The following is a 25,322-nucleotide window of genomic DNA, read 5'->3' as shown; positions in this document are numbered from 1 at the left end:
AATCTCAGCAGGGTGCAGACACCTGTCCCTGCCTCGTGGGTGATCACCTGTGAGCACCAAGAGGCCTCATCTCCCCTAACATGGCCCCAGGCCTGCCAACCATCCTGAGCATCCCTGAAGCTGAGTGTAGGACATTGACATGATGTTTAGAGAACATAAAGTGAAAATAGTTTAAATAGTTTTACCATGAGCCGTCAAATCATCATCCCCATCATAGTCACTAAGAGTTTATCTGTGCCAAGCCGGTTGCTAAGTTCTTTCTGTACATTATCTCATTTAGAACTTCCCAGACTTGACCCTTGAAGGACTGGCTATCTACCCTGCACTTCCCCAGAGTTTCTGATTCTCTGCTTCTGGGTTAGGACATGAGAATTTGCATTTCTCACTAGTTCCCAGGAGATGCTGCTGTTGCTGCTCCTCATCTTTGAGGTCTCAGTTAATCTGCCTAAAACAACCCTCTGACATAGATAGCATTCTCCCCATTTTACAATGAGGAAACAGGCAAGAAAAACTGGGGGGCTTGAATGCAAACCTCACTGCTACTGACTCTGAGCATTGGTGAGTCCAGCATGGTTACTTTTTCAGAGGATGTAAGCAAGTGCCTTAGAGAGCACTAGATGGACATTCACAGCGGCAGACTGCTGGGTTGTGGTGTGCATGGTGGAGTTTGAGAGGCAGGAAGATCTGGGGTGATGCCTGGAGGAGGCCCAGCCCTGGAAGGTGCTGAAGTGTAGGAAAGGGAGCAAAGAGGCACACAGAACATGAAGGCTTTCCCCCAATTCATCGCAGACTCGTTACTTCAGATGGGAAGCTTTGAGAACCTGAGGAGCGGCTTGCCTGGAGGACAGGTATAAGGCAAGGCTGCTGAGGTCCCCTGACCACATTCCACCAACTTGTTTTGTTTGGCTCGCCTAGGATTTGAAAAACAGTCAAATCAGTTTAAAATGGGGGCGTTTGCATAATAAAACTCTCGGTTCCCAGCTTTTCTTGAGGAATGGGGCACGCTGGTGCCTGTGTGGGGGTTGACTGCTTAAGGGGGCAAAGCTCCTGGTCACAGCCCCGGCCAGCATGCCTCCCCGGGTCTAGAACGTTCTGAACTCACACATGGAGCCCCACTCACCAGCTGGGTGACTTGGAGGCTGGCCCTAACCGGGCCTTTTCTCCTCACCTGCCCCCGGCAGCCTTGTGTGTGTGACGGCACATAGTGAACTTGAAGCACAGTGGACACCAGTTTCAAGAAACAGATTCCCAGCCACACAGGGGCCCTTGGTCCAGCGGGCATGACGGAAGAGGTGCTTGGTGACAATCCTCATACATGGAAGGGAGGTTCCCTGCTGCCTCCTAGGACAGTGCCAGCCATTTCTTTCCTTTAACTTTTTTTTTTTTTTTTCGATCTTTCTAGGGCCACACCCATGGCATATGGAGGTTCCCAGGCTAGGGGTTGAATCGGAGCTGTAGTCACCAGCCTACACCACAGCCACAGCAATGCAGGACCCGAGCTGTGTCTGCGACCTACACCACAGCCCACAGCAACACCAGATCCTTAACCCACTGAGTAAGGCCAGGGATGGAACCTGCATCCTCATGAGTACTAGTCGGGTTTGTTACTGCTAATGTAATTCCTTCTTTAACATTTTTTAAAAAATTGATTTTAAAAATGTGTTTTCTAAAATTATGATTATTTTACAAGATCCGTGCTGTCCACGTGGTGCTTTATAGGGCATATTCGGCTACAGCTGGCGCACTTCTGGGTGTTTTATGGCAAATTATTCTCAGATTACCCTTTAATGCAGGAAGGCCTGCCAGTTGTCTGAGCTTCTTGGGTCATATAGAAAACCCTCCAACTTGATACAAAACAGCTGCCTCAGTCAGCTGGTCCAAAAAAGGAGCATTTTAAGGCCAAAGCAGAAGGAAAAAGGTTTCTGCAACTGGTGGAGTTTTTGGGAAGAAAAAGTTAAATTACTCTTTCCTTGCCACTAAAAGGTGATTGAATTTTGTTATTAACAAACTGTGGAAATCTAAAAAGTACTCTGAGTGGGAGTTTGTTAAGTGCTTTCTGGCAATACTTACAGTATGTCCTGGGGGACTGTTCTCCAGGGAGGCTGGCTGCACAAAACTCCGCTGACCTCTGTGGCCCTGGGCCTCAGCCAGGGCTGGGCCGGGGTCAGGGGGCCAACCCCTGGGCCTCCCTCCTCTCTCTCCCCAGGGTCCCTGCTGAGACCAGCCACAAAAGGGTCAATTGTCTGAGGCCTCCCTTTGTCTCAGGGACTCTGTGGGCCTCTCCAAATGCCAAAGTGTCTCTGTGCATGTGGGTGAAGGCGTGCATGCATGACTGTAGGAATGTATATCGTGTGTATACATGCACATGTGCTGGGGAATGCAAAGACTGTGTAAGTGTGTGCATGTGTGCACACACCCGGGTACACATGCTTATTTGTGCATGCACGCACATGCACACATACCTGTGCATGCACACACATGTGGATGTGTCTGTGTGCAAAAGTGTGTGCATGTGTGTGCATGCATATGGGTGGGTTGGCTGTGAAGGTCTGCATTCATGTATGTGCATGCCCAGGCAGTGGTGAGACTTGCTTAAAGCATTTTTGAGAAGCATCTCTGAGAAGGCTCACGGAGGCCTGGTGGGCTGACGGATGTTACTAAGGCCAAGGAAGAAAAGTACGCCTGGCTCGTCTCTCAGCAGATGGCACAGCAACCTTCATGTGGTGTTCACTATGGTACAGAAACCTCAGAGAAGTTTCTGCCTCTCCTGCCTTCTTGAGGGTCAGATAATATGTAGGAGCATTGGGAGGAGGAAGAGTCAGAAGGAGGCTCCCTACACAGCTCACCGGCCTGGTTTGCCTGCTCCAGCATGGGGATTCATGGCAAGGCCCCCAAGAACTCCCTACACTGTTCTGTCACCTTCTTAGGGCTGCCTACTAGGACCCAGACTTCTGTGTGGAGCATAAGGCAGGTTTCCAGAATGACTGTGCCAGGCCGCGTTCCCATCCGCCCCAACAGCTAGTTCCCAAAGGCTCTGGGGCCTTTATATATAGGGTCCCATCATCCTGTTCCCCAGCACATCCTGAGAGGCCTGCAGGATTCTGTGGCTGGTCCATATGATTCCAAAGTTCACACTCTTCCTTAGTGGAGGTGTCCTTTTAAAAATGACTATAAAATGTATTTGATTCAGAAGCCAGGAAAAGAAAGCCCAATAAAAAATCCTTAATTGAAATTCACCTCTCTGAAGGATTTATCTCCCAGCTCCTTTAACCAGCACAGCTGCCAGGTAACAACATCTACTTTTTTCTTATTCTTGTCCCTTCCCTCGTCCATTTCCTCTTCCTACTCTAGCAAGGGCTTATCTTTCAACTGGGGAAAAGCCTCCAATTGAACCATACTCCAAAACTTATCAAAATATTCATTCAGTAAAATTATCTTACAATGAGCCTAAACCGCCAGCCAGAACTTTCTTAACCCCAGGAAATGCGACATTCCCTGGCAGGTGACATTTGTAAATTGTTCTTCCTGACCTTTTTTGGCCGCAGTTCCTACTTTTATTTCATTCCTCAATTTCCTCCTTGTTCTTTAAATTCTTGATTGTCCCTGAAGTATCTTCGTCTTCTGTGTGTTGAAGACTCAAAGAGAATGTACTTCTGGATTAGCTGAGATAGATCCTTGAATCCATTCAGGCGAGGGGGATCCACAATCAACTTGTTACAGATTTTGTGCCTTCACTTTTAGATAAGCTTTTGGTAAAATTCAGCCTCTTTGCACCATGTTGGTTCTGTACGTCAGGTGCATGCATTGTTAACAACTGGCTGAGTGGTTCTGGAGCTGAGTATTCACACAGCGCCTGGGGGCTTCCATAGTACCCTTGGCTGAACAGAGAGGCCTGGGGCTTTCTAAGCTCAAAGATTTTACTTTTCCTAACTCTTCCTCCCCTTGGCTCTTCCCTGCTCTCCCCCCTCCCACTGCCTCAGGGAGCTCTTGCAGCACCCAGGACAGCACCACAAATGTCACCTCCCCACCCCTACCTCCACGGAGGCTGACATCAAGGGAATTGGCAGGTGTGTATCTGGAGGTGATAAGGTGCAACTTAGTAGACTTTTCCCCAGAAATGATATTGGAGATGATGCTTGGTTTTTAACTGCCATTAATATTCTTAAACTGGCCATAATTCAGCCACAAATGGGTTAATGAGACTTACACAGGCTTTGTTGGGGCTGATTGTTGTGTTTTGCATGATGAAATACTTTCAAAGTTCCAAAAATTAAATTTAAAAGTAAACATAAAATTTTGGAATGTGATGACATTTTTATCGATGGGGTATTGCCTGTAAATCATGGTAGTAATTATTTATAGTTTTTCTTATCGGTCAGGCAGGATGTACACACATGGGCATATATACAGATGTTAACATGTTGATAGAAAAAATGCCTCATCCTTAGATTGAGCCTATGAGAACATAATTACCTGGCCCATTTTGCAGTTGTGAACACTGAAGCTCTGAGTGTTTGAATTACTTGCTGATGCCTGTCCAGTTAGTTAGCAGTTGAGGGTGGCTGGCCCGACTCTTCTGTAATCCACCACTGGCCTTGCATGAACTAGCTGAGGCCCATGCCATAGGATTTGACCCTGAGCTGTGCTTGAGAGGTTTCCACGACACCCTCACGTGGTAAAGAGGAAATCTCAGTGTCACCTTGTGGCCACGCATGCAGTCGTGTGTACTTTCTCTTGATGTCACTTGTGCATCACAGGTGTGATTTCCTTGCTGTTCTCAGAGCTGCAGCCTGCTGGCCTTAAGCTGCCAGGCTCAGTGTTCAGTGTATGGTGTTTCCCCCAGGGAGGCTCTGGCCCAGGTGGTCAGTATCCCTGGCGTGGGGGTAGCAAGGGGTCTGCTCCCAGGACCTGTGCTCTCCTAATGCAGCCTCAGAGTCTGCCATGCTCTGCAGTTCCATCCTTCCACGGCTTTGTCTCTGGGCAGAAAGAGCCCTATTTTGCTCATGGAAACAGAGAGTAGAATGGTGGTTGCCGGGGGCTGCAGGGTGGGGCTCAGTGGGGAGGTGTTGCTCAAGGGGTACTTTCAGTTATAAGATGAATAAGGCTCTAATGTACAGTGTGCTGACTGTAGGTAACCATACAGTACTATATTATATAGTTGAAAGTTGCTAAGAGAGCAATTCTTAAGTGTTCTCACCAAAAAAGGTAACTCTGTGAGTTGAGGAAGGTGTTAAAGGTGTTAATTAACCTGATAATGCGTGGTAACTGGCAGTGCATATGTGCACGTGTCAAGTCATCACATCTGTACACGTCAGACAACTTCATCTGTCAATTATATCTCAATAAAAAATGAAAAATAAACATTAAAATATTTTAAAAAGAAAAAAACCCCCTATTTTGGAAATCTTTCCTGATGAGAGACACCTTCTATCTAATCCACAATGGGATATTGTAGCCTCTTTAAGACTCTTTCTAACATACAGTTTTCCTTTAGGAACTAAGTTGAAACGAAGAGCTGCTGTTAAAGCATGTTATTTATGAAGTATCAGAAGGGGGGCACATTTTAAGAAATGTTTAAAAAACTGGCCACGTTAAGTCAGTTTTCTTGCGAATCTAGCATATTCTTGATATTATCTAATACGGATCCTTTCTCTTTTTAATTGCAGCTTGGGTTGACGATAGCCATTCGCTATAGCCACAGGTAAGGTTACATTTTTTTTCTTTTTCTTTTAAGGAATATCCTTACTCATGTATAGCCTCCGGTTTGCTTGTGACCACAGGTTTTTGAGCCTAATTTTGGAGCTGCTCTGCCCACAGTGTCAATGTCACAGCAATTAGATGAACTTGTTTTAGTTGGTGAGTAGTAATAACTATTTGGAGGAATACAATTTTTCTGTAAAAATGGTGGTAGGTGGCCCATTTCTTTTAAAACTCAAGATGTAATTCTCTCAGGCAGGGGCACAAGTGATTTCTGGTAATGGACTCTGCCCAGGAGTGGACACCAGAGGCGGGAAAGTCCTGGAGCTTAAGGAGGTGAGGCCAGGCAAACAGAAAGCCAGGCGAGGGCTTGTGAATGAAGCCCCTGCCCCTCCATGAGGGGCCCCCACTCCTGTCTTGGCTCCACCTGAGAATGGATGAAAACCACTCTTTTTGTTTTGTTCCATGATTTCTGCCTTTGCCTCAGTTTGCATCATGTTTATGAAAAATGCTTGTTTCTCATGCTAGCGTTATTAACCTTTCTCCTGTGCACATATCAAAATGTGTTAAGGTACTGAATTAGTTAAGATCCAGCTCCATGGAGGGGCAATAAACAAATTCCTTCTATCCCAACACACACTATGCTCATGGCCTCCCCAAGGTGCCACCCACCAGTGATGGGCTTCAGCTCACCTTCCTGGGGTACGCAGAGCATGGGGCTTGGGACCTCTGGGCAACTCTCCGCAGCAAACCTTAGATACCTGATTTCAAAATGAGACTGCCTTCTAAAAACACTTATAACAAGCGGGATGCCAGGTTTACACTTAAATGTGAATTGGGCAGTGAAGTAGGCAATCACTGAGACCCTGGGGAGCTGTGTTGCGAGCTGCTTAGGTTGAAGCAGGAAGAGGGTGGCAGTGGATTCGAACCTGTAGGAACTAGGGTGTGGGAGGAAAAGTGTTCAGGTTGTGCATTATGGATGCCCTGGGAGGAAAGCAGCTTCAGAGAAGCTCATGATGGCTTTTTGCTCTGGGGGTCATCGGTGTGTCTGATGCTTGCACAGGGTGAGGCACAGTGTCTGCAGAAACATGCTCTTCCCTGGGGAGCACAGTCATGTGGCTGCAGTGATGATGCACAAACACTTTACACTTAGGAGCTGGGTGTGGACTGTGAACCCTGAACTCTAGTGCTGGCTGGAGGCTGGATGGCTGTGTGTGTGTGTGTGTGTGTGTGTGTGTGTGTGTGTGTGTGTGTGGAGCAGGGAGTGTGTTGGACTTGTTCTCTTTGGAACTTTCAAGTGCTTCTTTCTAGAATGCTCTAAATGTGGTCTGTTCTATTCTAGCATGAAGTGTCTGTGTGTAAGAGAAAGAGGGATGGGTGGAAGAGAAAGAGAAGGAGAAGGAGAGGGAGAGAGAGAGAGTTTACTATTTCTTTTCCTTTGGTGACATTTTCCCCACATCTGGGTCCTGCACATGGAGATAAGCAGCTGCCTGTTTTTGCATGAGAGCTAAAGGTGCCTCTTCCCTTGGAGAGTTAAGTTCTTACTCTTGTCCAGAGGACAAAATAGGCTCTTTCTTGCCACAATGATGGTCACTCTGCTGTGGCTCCATGGAGAGTTCCTGCTTGTGCAGAAACTCAGAGTCTGTGTGGAGCTTGAGAGGACAGCCTAGTTAATATGTTGTCAGGCTCAGGGCTTGTGCACAATGGTCAGCCTTTTTGGACCAGGGGCTAAGGTAAGACACTGGTGCAGGGCAGACTGTGGAGGTCCTGGCTGGAGGGTGCCTTCACCCCTGCACTCGTCTTGGACCCAGGCCTGTATATGTGAAGATCCCTGGTTTCCCACCTGCGGCCATAGAGTGTCTGGCACCATCCTGTGTTGTCACCAGCCCTGCATGGGGTTGGCAAGGAATCTTCTCTGGGCTGAACATGTTCTTAATTTGGGAAGGGTAAAGGTCATTTTACCCTTTCCTGGCTGAGACTTAGATATGCCTCCCTGTGACAGAGTCCAAGCCTGTACTGCCGTCCTCACCACAGACCAATAAATTGAGAGAGCAGTTGTTGGGGCAAGGAAGAGCAAATTTATGTGGACAGCCGAGCAGACAGCAAAGATTGTGGACTAATGTCCCAAAGAACCATCTCACCAGAGTCAAAATTCAGGTTTCTTTTATACTAAGATGGGAGAGAGTGCAGCTGGTTGTTGCAAACTTCTTGGTGCTGGAATCCTTTGTTCTTGCAGCTGCCCATGTAGATCCGGGCGCAGTGTTCCTATAAACCTCCAAGGAGACAAATGTTATTTTCTGTTCTGCAACTTTTTATCTCTATGTGAATGGGAAGGTATTATACCTTAAAGGTCAGAGCCTTGAGAATGGGCTTTCCTGTATGGGCAACATTTTTTAGGGATTAACTCATAGCAAAAGCAATAACACACAAAGTTTAAAGTAAAAGAAAGAGCTTCGATAAGGAGTCAGATTTGTTTTTTGCTAGCACATCCTGCTGGCTGGCGTTGCGGCTGGCAGGTGTGCCATGGAAGGAAACACTTGGCTTTTTCCTTTGTTCTCCTTTCCCCAGAGCAGACACCTTGCTGAAGAAATGTGGTTGGTAGAGAGAGGTTATGAGGCTGAGTGAAAAGCTGGGTTCTCTGAGCCATGGCTGTACAGGAGCTAAGGAGAGGAGCTCTGTTGTGATGAAGGGAAAGAAGGTTGTTGGGGCAGTAAACAATAGTTGATTTTAGAGAGGGCAGAGCTTTGGATTTGCTCATCTTGTGACCACATTTACAGAATCTGTCCCAGTTCCTATGGCCACCTAGTGTCACTGAGCTACCTTTTATCACACTCATGCCTTATGTGGGTCAGAGTCTGGAAGGGCAGTGAAGGTGGCTTGTCTCTGCTTCACAGGGTCTGGAGCCTGTGCTGGAGGACTTAAGGGCTGGGGACAGAGTCATATGAAGGCTGACTCCCTCGTGTGTCTGATGGGTGAGTCTGGCTCGTGGCTGGGGGCCTCTGTTCTTCTCCACTTGGGCTGGCTTGGGCTTCCTTACAGTATGGTGGTTGGCTTTCTCTGAGTGAGTGTCCCGGCGAGAGAAGCATGTGGAAACTGTCTCCTTTCCGTGGTCCAGTCTGGGAAATCACAGAGGATCCCTTCCTACCTTGTTCTATTGGTTGGTGCAGTCACAAGCCCCCACTTGTGTTCAGAAGAAGGGAACGGAGACCCTACCTCTCAGTTGAATGAGCATCAGTCACATTGTAAAAGACCATGAGAGGTGGCAGGGCTTCGTGTGGCTATTGGAAAATGCAATCTGCCAGAGCCCAGCTGGACATTGGAGTATTTATTTAGAGCACTTGTGAAAAGAAATGTAAGACTCTGTCCTTGCTATAAGGTGCTTCCTTAGTGGGGTGTACATTGAGTATGTGTGAAGGAGATAAGGACAGACACAGCTCTCATAGGAGGAGGTCAGCCAATCAAAGGAGGCTTCTTATAGGAAGCAGACCTTAAACCATTCTCATTCCACTAAAGTGGGAGAGTGGGAGGAGGTCCAGCTGGCTCAGGCAGATGCCTCAGCAGGACCTCAGAGCACAGGTCCCTGGAAACACAGCCTTTCAGTGACTGTTTTGAAGAGAGGCAGAGTTCAGGGAGGGTGTGGAAAGCAGGTTCAGCCTTCCTTCTGTAGCCCTTGTAGTTCAGTTAACCCTAAGCTTAGAAGCCACCCCTCAAAACAAAGGCCCTGCTCAGGCTGGATGGCAGGCAAGCTGGAAGCCTAGCAGCTGCCTTTCTACAGGAGCATCTGTCTTCAGGGTCTGGCACTGCTCACCAAGCAGCCTAGTGCCATGCTCCTCCTGGCCAGGCCACTGCTGTACTCTCACAGGGGACATCCTGGCAAATGGAGCTGCCCCTGTGCTGTGTTTCCAGGGATGTTTGCCTCCAGGCAGTCTTGTCTCCTCTCATGGCTCTGGGCTGTTAAGTTCAGAGCAGGGAGTCGTGGATACTTACATAAATGCAACAAAAAGTAAAGAAAAATCTAAACAAGTGACACAGGGAGGTAATGAGATGGAAGAGAAGGAAAACAAAGATACCTACTGAGAGACATTTTTGCCAGCTTTGGGAGCCTTTGCCGTCTGCCTTGGGGGTTGGGGACCCCGGAGTGCGGGGTAGCCCAGCAAAACCCATATTCAGCAAGGCTGCTTGTAGCACCTGTGTGTTCCCTGCATAGGAGTCTGAAGGCTTTAGGAGCAGAGAGAATGATTAGTGTTACCAGAGGGGAAAGTGCAGTAGGGAGGGATAAATTAGGAGTTTGGAATTAACACACATGCGCACACACTCACACACACACACATGCTATATACACACACACACATACATCCATGCACACTATACTATATATTAAAAAAATATATGTATATACTATATATACACACTATACTATGTATAAAATATACATATATACTATATATAAAATAGGTAAACAATAAGGACCTACTATATAGCACAGGGAACTCTCATTGCGAAGAATAGACACACACACACATACACTTATGTGTATATGTATGTGATATACACACATATATGAATATATATGTGTATAAATGTATGTTTAGCTAAATCACTTTTCTGTACATTTGAACCTAACACAACATTGTAAAAAATAACTATACTTCAATAATTTTAAAAAAGTGATTACATAATAAATTCATTGAATAATAAAAAATAAATAAAAAATAAAAGTTTGAAAAAAAATAAAACTATCGTATAATCCAGTAAAAAAAAAGTAATTGCCACAACCCAGGGATGACATGGAGACTGTTTTTTTTGGCTTGGCTGGGCCCCTAACAAAATGTCTAACTAAAGGTCCAGTTTACACACCCCACTGACACAAGCCAAGCGGGGGAAAGGTCCTGGGGAGCATTCGACCTGTCCATGTACCAACATCTTAAAATAAGGAAGGCATGCCCAGAGGTTGTGTTTTGCAGAAATGATTTCTGAAATAGAGGGGATTCTGACTTAAAAATTCCAGGAAGTACAACAGCAGCTTCTTCAGTTGTGGTGAAGGAGAAGCCCTCAGTCTGCAGCACCGATAACGCTTGATAAGGTGTCCCCGAGGAGCCGTTTGCAGGTCAAGGCTGCACCACCTGCTCCTCACCCCATGGTCTCTGTTCTGTCTGGGGTCAGCGGCCACAGAAGGAATCAGCCTTACCTCTCAGACACCTGCAGGTCACCTGTTGTGTTGTCTGGTGGTGGCTCTTCTGCCCCTCCTGCTGCCTGCCCCTGTCACCCACATCTGTCCTCACAGAGGAGGAGGATGATAAAGAGATTTCTGGTTGTGTCCCCTCCTTAAAAATCCTACCAGCTTATTTAGATGAATTGAAACATCTATCCTTTGTCTATTGCTTTTTATTTGGTAAATTATACCTAACATAAAAATTTACCATCTTATTTATTTTTTATTTTTTAGTTGACATATAGTTAACTTATGATGTTATGTTAGTTTCAAGAGTACTGTAAAGTGATTTGGTATACATATACCTATTTATTCTTTTTTAGATTTTTTTTCCATTGTAGGTTATTACAAAATACTGAGTATCATTCCTATGCTATACAGTAGGTCCTTATTGTTTATCTATTTTATATATACTAGTGTGCATCTATTAATCCCGAACTCCTAATTTATCTCTCCCCCATTCCCTTTGGTAACCATAAGTTTTTTTTCTATATCTAGTTCTGTTTTGTAAATAAGTTCATTTGCATCTTGCATTTTTCATCTGAAAAATGAAACTTACCATTTTAACCCTTAAAAAAGGTTAAAAAGCATACAGTTCAGTGATGTTATTCACACTGTGGTGCAACCCTCCATCTTCAGAATTCTTTCACCATGCAAACTGAACCTTTGTACTCATTGAACACTGAGTCGCCATCCCTCCTTTCTCAGCCCCTGGAAACCACCATTCTATTTTTTTTTTTTTTTTTTAGGGCCTCACCAGTGGCATATGGAAGTTCCCAGGCTAGGGGTCAAATCAGAGCTATAGCTGCTGGCCGACACCACAGCCACCACAACGCCAGATCTGAGCTGTGTCTTTGACCTACACCACAGCTCATGGCAATGCTGGATCCTTAACCCACTGAGTCAGGCCAGGGATTGAACCTGCATCCTCATGGATACTAGTCAGGTTCTTAACCCACTGAGCCACAATAGGAACTCCCACCATTCTAATTTCTGTCTCTGAATCTGACGGCCTTAGGAGCCTCATATAGGTGGAATCGTACATTGTTTGTCCTTTTGTGACTGGCTTATTTCCCTTAGCACACTAACCTCAGGGTTCGTTCACGTAGCATGTGTCAGAATTCCCTTCCTTTTTAAAGGCTGTATACTATTCTATTCCACATATAACTTCTTGTTTATCCATTCTTCTGTCGATGGACATTTGGATTGTTCCTGTCTTTTGGTTATGGTTAATAATGCTACTATGGACATGGAGGCACAGATATCTCTTTGAAACCTGGCTTTTGATTGTTTTGGGTACCCACAAGTGGAATGGGTGGATCATGTGGTCATTTTATTTTTAGACTTTTGAGAAGTTGCTGTACTGTTTTCCTCTCAATTACTTTATTTTTGTTTTTAAATTTTTTAAATGATTTTTATTCTTTCCATTATAGTTGGTTTATAGTTTTCTGTCAATTTTTGGGTTGTATCCTGTCTGCATAGTTCTTGGTCACTTCAAGGATTCATGGTTGTTATTGAGATATGGTTTGTATTTCCCTTGTCATGTTTACCCAGATGATAGGATTGAGGGATTCCTGGGTCCTTTCTGAGATATTTTGGGAAACACAGTTTGAGACTGTATAGGTTCTAATCACCAGATCTGCTTCCAGAATTCCAATAAGAGGGCCAGGGCTAAGGAGGTGGAGAAAACCCAGCAGGCCCCTTTGTAGAGGGAGTGAGATAAAGGGAGGGGAGGAGATGAGCATGGTTCCAAGATGAGGATACAGGGAGGATGGGCTTACCCGCTAGAGGAACAGCCTCGGGGCCTTAAAGGACAGAGTGTGGGAGGAGGGCAAGGAGCTGCAAAAATCCCGTAATCCTGTGGGCAGGCAGCATCCCTCAGGCTCCTGCAGACACTGGGACAGAGCTGCCTGGAGCAAGAGGGGCACTTGTATGGCAAAAAGGGGGTTTAAAGCTCTAAGGATCCCTAGTTTTATTTCATGTATCTGCCTTGATTCCTTGGCTATCAAATCTCCTTGGGGCAATGAACAGTGTTCAGAGTTAGGAACAGTCCCCTAGCCCCGGCCCCACACTAACACAAGCATGCCCCACCATTCATGCTCCTGCCCCAGACATGGCCATTCTGCCTCTAACTCTTGCTACACCGATTACTCCAGACCCGAGTGTGTGGTATGGGAGTGTGTGCATGTGTGCATGTATGTGTGTGTGTGTGTGTGTGTGTGCGCGCGTGTGTGTGATGTGGTGTAGGATGGGGCCTGAGGGGTTGGGAAGTGGAGAATGACGTAATCATATTCCGATAGTGTAGCTGTACCCAGCGAGGAAGAGCGTCTGCCACGACTGATTGTGTGTCTGACAGCAAGTCCTGCACACCTTTCATTGATTATCATGGCATTTTCATTTATTCTTGTAAAGTCAAGTCATTTTCACACAGTGGAAAATTGTCTCTTGATGTTCATTCCTCACTGTTTGGCTTGAGGTTTTCGGGTGGAATCCACATGGCGGTGACAGCTGGGTAACCCCCAGAAGTGCCCTTTGCAGATAACAGCTTTCGGGGCCCCACCACCCACACAGCGGGGAAATTGTTTTCCCCGCTGTGTGGGTGTTTTGTTTTTTTCTTCTTCTACAAGATTGAAAGAGAGTTTAGATGTTCTTCCTGCTTGTCACAGGACAGCAGCCTGAGGAAGCCTGCTCTGCTCCCTCCTGGTGGGAACCCCTGGGCAAAGATGAATAGGGCTCAGGAGTGGCCAACGCACCTTCTGCTCTTGTTCTCTGATTCGATGGAGATGTCACATGAGCCAGAAGCATGGGATTTTTGCACATGGTGCTTACGACGTAGTTCTACGAAAGGCTCCTGAAAGCAAGGTGTGAGGGCAACAAACTAGCCCCTGACAAAATTATTCGGTCTTGTTTTTTGCTTTTGTCAGTTGTCCTCTTTTAATATAACAATAAATAAGGAGGGATGGACCTAGAGATTATTGTACTATGTGAAGCAAGTCAGACAGAGAAACACGAATACCACATGATATCACTTATATGTGGAATCTAAAATATGACACAGATGAACTTATTCGTAAAACCAAAACAGAATTGCAGACATAGAAAACCAGCTTATGGTAACCACAGAGGAAAGCGGGTGGGGAAGGGATGAATTAGGAGTTTAGGATGAGCAGATACAAACTACAGTGTATAAAGTAGATAAACAACAAAATCTTACTGTATGGCATGGGGAACTATTCTGTAATAAACCATAATGGAAAAGAATATGAAAAAGAATATATGTATTCTTTTAAAATTTTTTTCAGCAAAATGTCACAAGCTTGTCCATTTTAGAGCCATTCTTTCTTGTTCAGTCCCCCAAACAAATCCTATCCAGCAAGGGCTGTCACTTCAATGATGTAAAGTTTTATCTACTCGTGATCCTGATCTGTGTATTAGAGAGAGCATTCATAATACACTCAAATAGAAGAAAACTTCATTAACACCAGACATTACCAATGACAGTTAAAATAAGGGGCCCTGAACTTAAAATGCTTTGTAAAACCGTATTGTCTAGACTAAAAGATTTAGTTTCCTGGACTTGGTAATAATAAATTGCCTAGTGTGTGTGTGTATATGTATATATATGTGTGTGTGTGTGTGTGTGTATATATATATATATATACATATTTATATATATATATATATATAGAGAGAGAGTCTTGTGAGTTGATATATATCTGAATCACTTTGCTGTACACTAAAAACTAAGACAATATTGTAAATCAACTATATTTCAGTAAAAAAAATTAAATGAGGAAGGAAGGGAAGTTTCCATTTGACTGTTATAGTTAAATGGAAGGCTACAGAGTTTTGACTTTAGTTTTTATTTGTTTTTCTTTTTCAGACTGCACCTGCAGCATATGAAAGTTCCCAGGCTAGGTGTCGAATCAGAGCTGCAGCTGCAGGCCTCTGCCACAGCCCCAGAAACACCAGATTTGAGCCGAAGCTTCGGCAACACCAGATCCTTAACCCACTGAGAAAGGCCAGGAATTGAAGCAGCATCCTTAAAGACATTATATTGGGTTCTTAACCTGCTGAGCCACAATGGGAACTCCAGAGTTTTGACTTTCAGATGAAGGCTAAAAGTGTATCATTCACACAACTGACTTCTTTCTATCAGGTTCTTAGAGACCCAAAGAAGGACCAAATTTGGTACCCCGGTCACTCTGGTAATCTAAACCTAACATTGGAGATCCCCTGAGGGCCAGTGAGGGGAAGGGAGAAGTGGGGAGCTTGCATGTGGGTGAGGTGACAGCTGGACCAGCCCTGAACTGAAGGGAAACTGAGATGGGCGTGGCCTCACATCAAAAAGGCAGACCCCCCCCAATTAGATTAAAGGTCACGTCAAGACTGCTTTGGGGTATTTTTTTTTTTTTAACAAATTTCATTGGAGTATAGTTGACTTAAAAAGTTGTATTAGTTTCAGGAGTACAGCAAAGTAAATCAGTTAGACATCTACATATATCTGTTCCTTTTCAGATTCTTTCCCCATATAGATTATTACACAGTATTGAGTAGATTATCGGGTTTTGAATGAGCCCAGAGGGTCCAGCAGGAAGTGAAAGGGTCGTGTACTCTTGTGTTCTGATTTAGATTACGAGCAGAGTTTGAAGTTCCCAGATGAATTGGAACGTTTATTGACCGGACAGCCTGCATCAATGAACAAATGAAATTGTCATCTTGAAATCCAGAGGGAGGGAGAGACAAGAAACAGGGCCATCAAGGCCTATTGGACATTGATTTCAAACACCCAGTGACTCTTATTTGGAGCTGGTTTGATCTTGTGGAGACAGCTGAGGGAGACTGTTGTTCTCCAAATTTTGTAAAAATAAACAAAGATGCCTTTCTGGCCTTTTTTTTCCCCTTCCAGGGAGTAGTTGTTTCTTTCACTCGAGCTCTCTGCTGACTGTTCCATCTGTCTGGTTTTTAGACTTCACAGTGAGGCTCCAACCAGATTTATACACAGGGTTTCCAAGAAATTTATTCAACCCCAACGGTATAATCTTAAAAGCAAAGCCATCTTTTGGAACATTGCATTTTTTTAAGATAATCTTAATACAAAATATTGTCCCCAAAGAGCAGAATATGAATATTCACAGGGTGTCTGAGTTAGATATTCTTAGTGAGGACCTTGGGGGCTGGGCTTGTATATCCAAGCTTGGCCATGGGGCTGTGAACCTGCCCTTGAGTGGTAGATGCTTTTCAGGGTCCAGGGGAGCAAGGAGTAGATGGATGTGCCTTCCTGGGCCTCTTCATCTCCCCACTCCCTTTATTGAACATAGAAGTATAGTTGATTTACGATGTTGTCTTAGTTTCTGGTATGCAGCAAAGTGACACACACACACACACACACACACACACTTTTTCAGATCTTTTTCCATTATAGGTTGTTATAAGACACTGAATATAGTTCCCTGTGCTATTCAGTAGGTTCTCATTGGTTATCTACTTTATGTGTAATTAGTTTGTATCTGTTAACCTCAAGCTCCTAATTTATCCCTCACCACCACTTTCCCCTTTAGTAACTGTAAGTTCATTTTCTACGTCTATGTTTCTGTTTTGTAAATAAGTTCACTGGTATCGTTTTTTCAGATTCCACGTATAAATGATATCATATGGTATTTGTGCTTCTGTGTCTGATTTATTTCACTTAGTGTGATAATGTCTAGGTCCATCTATGTTTCTGCAAGTGGTGTTACTTCATTCTTTTTTATGGATGACTTACATTCCATCCACATCTTTATCCATACCTCCATTTTTTTTTTCTTTGCTTTTTAGGTCCACACCCTCAGCATATGGAAGTTCCCAGGCTAGGGGTTAAATCAGAGCTACAGCTGCCAGCCTACACCATAGCTCACGGTAACGCCAGATCCTTAACACACTGAGTGAGGCCAGGGATCTAACCTGCATCCTCACATGGATGCTAGTCTGATTCATTTCTGCTGAGCCACAATGGGAACTCCCCATTCCTCTGTTGATGGACATTTAGGTTGCTACCATGTCTTGACTGTTATAAATTGTGCTACTGTGAACATTGGGGTGCATGTATCTTTTTGAATGAAAGGTTTTGTCTGTTCTGGATATATGCCCAGGAGTAGGATTGCTAGATCTATGGTAGTTCTATTTTTAGTTTTTTAAGGAACCTCCATACTGTTCTCCATAATGGCTGCACCAATTTATATTCCCACCAACAGCGTAGGGAGGGTTCCCTTTTTCTTTGCACCTTCTCCAGCATTTATTATTTGTAGACTTTTCAATGATGGCCATTCTAACCAGTGTGAGTTGGTACCTCGTTGTAGTATTGATTTGCATTTCTTTAATAATTAGCAATGGCAAGCATCTTTTCATGTGCCTTTTGGCCATGTGTATGTCTCCTTTGGAGAAATGTCTATTTAGATCGTCTGCCCAGTGTTTGATTCTGCATCCCTTTTTAATCTCTTGTCTGGTATCAAGTTGGTGGCTTTGGTCCAGGTGCCTGGCCATTTCCCCAGTCAAACCTGCTCATTGCATATCTGTTGCCACCTCCATAGGATGGTCTCTAGGGGAATCTTTGGCCTGCTACTGAGGGGATCTTTCTCAAGCATAGATCTGAATATGCCCCTCCCACACAGGAGCTTCCATGGGCTTCCCTACCTTGAGAACAGAATCCTGATGCTTAGCACGAGATTCCAGACCTCATCCCCAAACTTCCTCTCCTCTCAACCACGGGGTGGTTGCAGCCCCGAGCTTCTGGCCACCTTCATCCCTTGCTCTTGCCTTTTCCTTTGAAGATTTACCTTTCCTCCTCTTGTCTGCATTAGTGAATTCCTACTCACCCTCCAGTGGCTCCTTAGATGTCACCTCCTTTTTAAAGATTTGTCAAGGAATAGTATTCCTTTCTCTTGCAGGTCTCAGGGCTATTTCTCTGGTCACACCCCACCCTGTATCTTTTCCTTTCTGTCAGGTAGTAGGTTGGAGAGGCAGACCGCCTTCTTGTTTCCCCACCCCTTACCCCGTCCCAACCTCTGCCCCTCCACATTGGAGAATGGGAACTCCACAACCCAGCCCTTCAAGCCAAAGCCGTTGCGAAAAGCCATTCTGTGTGGGTAGATCTGGGAGGAACTGGTTGATCTTTCTTTTTATAGTATCCCGAAAGATAACCCATCCTTTACTTTCAAAAAGATAAGGCACCCAACTCAAATTGATCTAAAGATTCAACACAATCCAGTGAAAATGTAGAAACCTAAACATAAGTGTTTTGTGTAATGATGAGCTAATTTAAAAAAAAGACAAGCTAATTCAAAAATTTATCTGTAAAGACATAAAGACCTAGAATAGCCAAAGCAATCTGGAAAAGAAGAGTTGGAAGACTTGCACTACCTGACTTTAGGGCTTACTCTAAATCTGCAGAGTGAAGATAGTGTGGTATTGGCGAAGGGTCAGATATATAGGTCAGTGGAACAGAATAGAGTCTACAAATAGACCCATACATAAATGATCAATTGATTTTCTTTCTTTTTTTGGGGGGGTCGTACCTGCAGTGTATGGAATTTCCCAGGCTAGGGGTCCAATTGGAGCTGCAACTGTGGGCCTACACCACAGCCACAGCAATGCAGGATCCGAGCCTCATCTGTGACCTACACCACAGCTCACAGCAGCACTGGATCCTTAACCCACTGAGGGAAGCCAGGGATCTAACCCACATCCTCATGGATACTAGTCAGATTCGTTTCTGCTGCGCTACAACAGAAACTCCTGTTCAATAGACACAAAAGTCACAGAAGTACTGAGATAACCCAATAGAGAAGGGATCATAAAACCCCAGACCCTCAGCCTATTCCTTCCAACATGTATAATAGTGAACAAAATTGGGTCATGGGCCCAAAGTGAAAGCAAGAATTGAAAAACTTTATGGAAAAAAACATAACAGAAAATCTTTGTGACATTGGGCCAGGCAAAGATTGCTTTGGACACAAAAGGCATAAACTATAAAATTTGGTAACATGGATTTTATAAAAATTAAATCATCTGTTCTTTGAAAAACCACTGCTAAGAAACCAAAAGCCAAAAAGCAAACCAGAAGAAAGTATTTTCACTTATCTGACAAAGGACTTGTATCCAGAATATGGGAAGAACTCTCACAGCCCTTTAGTAGGAAAGCAACTTAATATAATAAACGGGCAAACATTCTTGAACTGATACTTGCTCAAAGAGGAGCTGTGGGCAGCACATCAGCCCATGCAGAGATGTTCAACATCATTAGTCATTAAGGAAATGCAAATTAAGACCACAATGAGATACCATTACCCATGTGTCAGAATGGCTTAAAAAAGAAAAAAAAAAAAATAAACAATAGCAACGGCAATAAAACACACAACTCAAAAGCCCTGACAATAGGAAGGCACTGAGGAGGCTATGGAAGAACGGCAACTCTCATCCACTGCTGTTGGGAAGGCAAAATGGTACCATTGCTTTGGAAGCCACTTTAGTAGTTTCTTGCAATGTTAAACAACCCAGTGATATCACTCCCAGTTAGTATGACATAAGAGAAATGAAAATATTCACCCACATAGGACTTGTATGCAAATATCCACATTGGCTCTCCTTGCCACAGACCCAAAGGGAAAATGAACTTAAATGTCCCTCAGCTGGGAAGCCGGATCAACAAACATCCACCTCCCACATTTCATTGGCATCTTTGCACAATGAAATACTACTCAGCAATAAAAAGGCATTGGGCCAAGTGAAAGAAGCCAGACTCAGAGGAGCATGTACTGTAATGATTCCATTTGTACAACATCCCGGAAAAGAGAAAACTAAAGGGAAAACTATAGGTCAGTGGTTGCCAGAGGCGGTGGTGTTAATAAGAAACTGGCATGAGGGATTTTTGCAGGGATGGTAAACATATTCTAAATCTTGGTGGTGGTTTCATGACTGTGCATGTTAAAACGCGTATAGCTGTAATACCTAGAATGGGTGAATTTCACCGTAACTCACTCCTCATTGAACTTGAACCAAGGAGACCTAAGGTTGGGAAGAGCCCAGGCCACTCCTTGCACTGAGACCTCTGAATCTGAGGCCACGTGGGTATCCTGTGTCCCAATGCTTCTGGAGGCAGTCTTGGGGTCCTGCATATGGAATCAAGCTGTGTTTTGTGTGCCCAGAATGAGGCATGGATTCCCTGGTTTTGCTCACTCCATTGCTTTCAGTGAAGGCAGTTACACCAGTAACTGCACACAGTCTCATGGGCTGGTTCCATGTAAGCCTGTTCACAGGTGCAGTCAGGACTTTGATCAGCTGGGAACTTTTCAGATCCAAAGGTGCTGAAGTGAGGCCCTCTCAGCGGGGAGTGGGGTGGGGGTGTTCAGCCAGCAACAATTGGATTTGACCTTATTCTTCACCCACAAGGATACTGCCAGGGTGAGGAGTGCTGGAGGGGCTGCCAGGGGCTGCCAGCGGGGCTCTCCGGTCTGGGGTCCCTTGAGCTGTTAGGGGGTGCTGGGATGACAGGCTGGGCTGGGCTGGCTCCCAAGGGAGGAGAAGAGGAGGCCCCGGTGTGGGTGCCTGAGGTCATGTTCTGAGAAGGGCTGCTCACCTCATCCATCTGGAAAACTCACTGACTGGCTGGCTTTTCCCTGGAGACCCTGGGAATGGGGTACAGCTGTTTCCAGATGTCACCAACATCAGTGAGAAAGTGGTGAGAAAACAGTTCTGTGTTCTGCCCCTGGCTGCCCAGGTGAGTGCAGCAGGTATCAGCCCAACTCCTACATGGTGAATTGGGCCAAGTGCTGGGCAGGGGTCAGGGAAGCGGGTGCAAGGCACCCAGTGAGGGGGCCACACAGAACCTGGATGAAGACCATTGGCAGGCTCCTCCTAGTCCTAAGAGGATCAGCCACTCCCCTGGCTCAAGGCCACTGACCAGGTCATGCTTATGACAGTGTAGGGTCCTCTGTACATCCTCTTGACAGGTGCCACATCAGATCATATGACAGTGGGTGTGCATCTCCCATGTTGTGGGAGGAGAGCTTGGCGAGGCCCTGCCTGTGTTTCCATTAAGTGGGAGAGGCCCAAGGGGTTCTCTGCTTAGGCTGATGTGTTGGGGTGTCTGGTCCATTGAAGGCTTTTCTTTGGCTTGACCTGCAAACACTCCCTCATCCTGAAAAATGTTTCTCAAGTTTTAATGCATTTAAATTGGCAAGAGGTAATCCTGAGACTGGTACTCTAGCCACAGAAAGTTCTAGATTTACCTCCTTTTAGTTACCAAAGTGCCTTGTTTACAGGATTTTTGCTTATGAATGACATTTTGGCCTCTTACATGGCTCCGACTGCCTATTCATCTAGCACATTCTGCACATTGTAAATTACATAAGGGATTGGGCCTATGGGGGACCTGGGGTTCCACCTGAAAGGGGTGGCCTGCGTGCCATCCGCTGTGGGTCCATTGCAAGAGGAATTGTGCCGAGGCAGCTCTTTTTTTGTTTTCCTGAGGTGTCTTATCACTTAGATTTTGCTTCCTGCTGAGGTTGGTAGAGCATCAAGTGTCAAGTGCCAAGTAGAGAAATAAATACGTAAATTTATACTCCCTGGGATTTTCTAAGGTAGAGGTGACTGCTGGTCTCCAGGCTTGCTCTGTTATACCGGACAGTTTCCACCTCCTTGGAGCCCATGGTGGGTGGAGGTGGTGATGGGTGCTTAGAGGCACAGAAGGAGCTTTGTGTTCTCATGTGCAGGTGTATCCTGATGTCCATGGTCTCCCTGATCCGCAAAGCAAGTTGCCTCCTCGCCCCCCTCCCCATCAGTGTTGGCTTCATACATGGCAGCACATCTTGTTGTTATTTATTTACACCTCTAGACCTAGTGATTCTAAGTGGGAGTGAGTTCGCCTCTCAGGGACGTCTGGTGATATTTTTGGTTGTCCCACTGTGTGTGTAGGGGGGGTACCCCTGGCCTCTGTGGCCAGGGATGCTGCTGAGCATCCTACCAGGCACAAGACAGCCCCTCCCTCCACCTATCCCCATCTCTCACACTTGACACAGGAGTTGGGGGAGGGGTGAGGAGAGGGGACCATGCTACCAACCTGTGCTCCAAGAAACTCCTTCCAAGTTGAGATAGTTGACTGACCCCAAGGGGTCGGTTTGGTTTAAAAGGAAACCTTTTAGCATTTTCTTTTTAATCACATGTCCTCTGTGATGAAAGTAGGTCGGGGGAAAAAAAAAGAAATGTTAGGTGCTGGAGACAAGTCTGCTCATCAAAAAGGAAATTCTATTCTTTTTTTCTTACTTGTACTTTTTTGTATACCCGAAAGCAAGGGTAAAAGAAAATAAAAAAAAAAAACCAAAAAAAAACACAGTGATTCCCCCAGTTGCCAACAGTTACTCTTGACCTTAAAATCAGTCTTGGTGGATGAAATGGCAGTGTGCTTTGCTTTAGACACTGCAGGCTTCCCCATTTAAGTCTCTTAACCCCTGAGATGGGCATTACTGATTCAGTTTTGTAGGTAAGGGTGTTAATGCTCAGAGAGGTTGGGGAATTTGTTCAAGGCCACACAGCCACTTAATAAAGACTATGCTCTTTCTAGCATGTTAGGAGCCCCTATGAACCTGGGTATAGCTGTGAATATGAGATACAATTAGAGAAAATGCACTGAATGAATCAAAGAGCAATTTTATAGGAGAAGATATATGGAAGTACCTGATCGGTTGTCAAAAAAATAAAATACAGCCATCCCTTGGTATCCACAGGGGATTAGTTCCAGGATGCCCCTCAGATACTAAAATCCAAGGATGGTCAAGACTTCCCTATAAAAGCTGTGTTTGTATATAACTTATAACACATATAACACATCCTGTATACAATGTACATGCTACATAAATAGCTCTGAGTGTGCAGCAAATGCAAGCTTTCCTTTTTGGAACTTTCTGGAATTTTTTTCAAATATTTTTATCTGTGGCTGATTGAACCTGTCAATGTGGAATCTGTGGATTTCAAGGGCTGAATGTACACAATATGATGTGCCGTGAAATAAGAGAGAAGGTCCTAATTGTGTGTAAGTGTAAATCCCAACTCTTGTTTGGAATAACTACTGTACTGACTTTACTAAGACTCAAATGATGCTGCTAAAACTGATAATTCTCTCTGTACATCAGAGTCTGTCTTCATCCATTCTTGCCTTGTTTCACTGAACAACTGTTTTGTATCAAGCAGGATGCCTTTAGCTATGAGTAACAGGAAACCCCGGCGGGACTGTTGTAAGGGGTAAGTGTGTTGTTTTCTCACTTAATGATTCCTGACACGAGGTAGTTTCAAGGTGGTTATTTCAATAGTGCAGTGACATCCTCAAGGACTAGAGTTGCTTTGATGGTTCCTCTCTGCAACCCTCAGCATATTGGTTTTGTCATTCGCTGACTCCCTCATGGTCACAAAATGGCTGCTGAGGTTCTTGCTGTCACATGCAGATACAACAGAATTTTGCCAAATAATGTCTACATGTCACTTTGTAGCAGCATGGACAATTTTTTCACCCCATAAACCCTTCAAGAAGGGTTACTGGCCCGATAAACCATCTCTCCATTCCTAAGGCCATTGCTAAAAGCAGAATTGGCTTAGTGAAGCACAGTGGCTCCATGGAGGAGGGTGAATTATATTAACAAAATTGAGATTCTGTTACTAAGGAGAAAGGGAAGAGGAGTTGGACCAACAATAGGATATGTTACTACATATTTAAAATACATTTTTATTAGGGCAAATTTCAAACACAAGGGGAAGTGCATGGAGGATTCCCAATTACTCGTCTCCTGGTTTCTAAAATTATCCACATTTTGACAATTTTAGTTCAACTCTATGCCTCTTCCTTTCCTGCTGGAGTATTTTTTTAAAAAGGAATTCCAGCTCTGTCATTTTTTAAATGTAATATGGATATATATATATCCTTCTGTATGCCTGGTCATTCACCCAAAGAGAAAATCTGTTTTGGGAACAAGAGATTAGTGAAGATTAAGTACTTTTTGCTAAAGAGAAAAGACTAAGAAACAAAGAAACATGCCATATCCAGGGATCAGGGTTTTCTGTCAAGCTTTTGTTCTGGTTGTGTCTGGGGTCTTTGGGATGTTAGGGAACAGGTGTTCTGGGAGGATGGGGGGGCATGAGGGGGAGGGGGCCTCCCTGCCCCCCCCCCCAAATCAGACATGGTAGGTGAGTGGAAGTTGGGCATCTCAGTTGTCATTTCCACTCTTGGGCGGATGAGGTGAATGCTTTCTAAGAGCGGGTTTTGGTTCGGTGACACCTGTTTCTGTATGTTAATAGATTTCTGGGGTGAGATAGAGCTAGTGATGTCACTTGCAGGTGCAGGGGCCTGTGGTAGCGGTCTGCTGCTTGGCATTTGTTTCCCCAGGCGTTGCGAGTCACATCTGCCCTCCGCCGGGAGGGTGTATTCACCAGCAGGCTGAAGAAAGAGATGTTTTTAACCAGAACAGAAAGTCAGATGTAACACGTTGACTCTGGGCTGGGTTGACAACACATGTACTTTCCTTATGACTTTAGCTTATTTCATTGAGGGATGGAATAAGAGAGATTTTTTTTTTTTCCTTTCAAATATCACTGTGGCAGTCAGAGTCAATTTCCCCGTACCCTTTTCTGGGTATCTTGAGCCCACCTGTTCTAGGACAGTTTTAAAAGACCCCTCTTCCTCCATGTGTGTGAAACAGGAAGCCTGCCTTCTGATTTGCCTTCGGTTTGTAAACATTTGCTCCTTTGACAAGCGTTCACATGCTTCACGAGAGGCGGTCCCTTCACATAAAACATAAGAAGCAATTCACCATTTCTCTAAATCTGCTTCTCATTTCCACCAGGACCATTAAAGGTCAAATTGCAAAGCTGAATCAGTTAGCGCTTCGAGTTCAGGCTGCATTCAACCTGAGCTGATTGTATCTACCTGGGCTTGGTAAAATGTTAGTGTTGGCACAGTGAGTTTAAAAACAGAAGTCTTTTGCATAGCTATATTTAAAAAAAATCTTAAAAAAAGAGAGAGAGAGAAAGAGAACAGAGTAAATGGCATGAAATGATGCCATTTGACTCAGTATTCTGGTAGCCCGGTGGCATTTGGAGTGGTTCTACTGTTCTCAGCAGAGCTTTCTAGAATGTGCATGTGGTGGCTGGGTGCCCTTTGTTTGGTGCACTGTGCATTTCAGTGCTATGTGAGAATCCATCTGACCCCAATGCGTTTTATCTGACATGCACAGCTGGGTTGCTGGTGCCTAGTCCAGACCATGAAAAAGAATGCAAAAGAAAATACCAACAGTCTATTCATCAGAAGGCGGTGAAAGGGAGGCTCACTGGGCAGCCTCTGGCAGGAGTGCACCTGGGGAAGGAGAGGGGGGAGAAACAGTTGGGGGTCCTG

General features: G+C 44.8%; 1 protein-coding gene across 33 annotated transcripts in view; it reads left to right on the top strand.

Moving 5' to 3' along the window:
• Positions 1-25,322, top strand: part of ACOXL (acyl-CoA oxidase like) — a 359,990-nt gene that overhangs the window by 110,240 nt on the left and 224,428 nt on the right. For 30 of the 33 annotated variants that reach the window (XR_014839628.1, XR_014839629.1, XR_014839634.1 and 27 more), the window contains one exon: positions 5,667-5,701. Coding sequence is in view for 16 of the 33 variants with exons in the window: in XM_085016057.1 (XP_084872183.1) it covers positions 5,667-5,701 (35 nt within the window). In the remaining 17 variants the exon portion in view is untranslated. Of the gene's footprint in view, positions 1-5,666; positions 5,702-5,780; positions 6,034-25,322 lie in introns of those variants that run through there. The other 3 variants (XM_085016065.1, XM_085016066.1, XR_014839642.1) reach the window with 3 other exon arrangements.

The sequence above is a fragment of the Sus scrofa genome, chromosome 3 (assembly GCF_054392235.1).
Source record: "Sus scrofa isolate SSC_HxYL_T2T_F1_AM1 chromosome 3, Sscrofa_HxYL_maternal_Yorkshire_Landrace_v2.0, whole genome shotgun sequence".
Taxonomy (NCBI): domain Eukaryota; kingdom Metazoa; phylum Chordata; class Mammalia; order Artiodactyla; family Suidae; genus Sus; species Sus scrofa.
The sequence above is the reverse complement of the archived record's forward strand: the minus strand, read 5'-3'. Positions and strand labels throughout refer to the sequence as shown.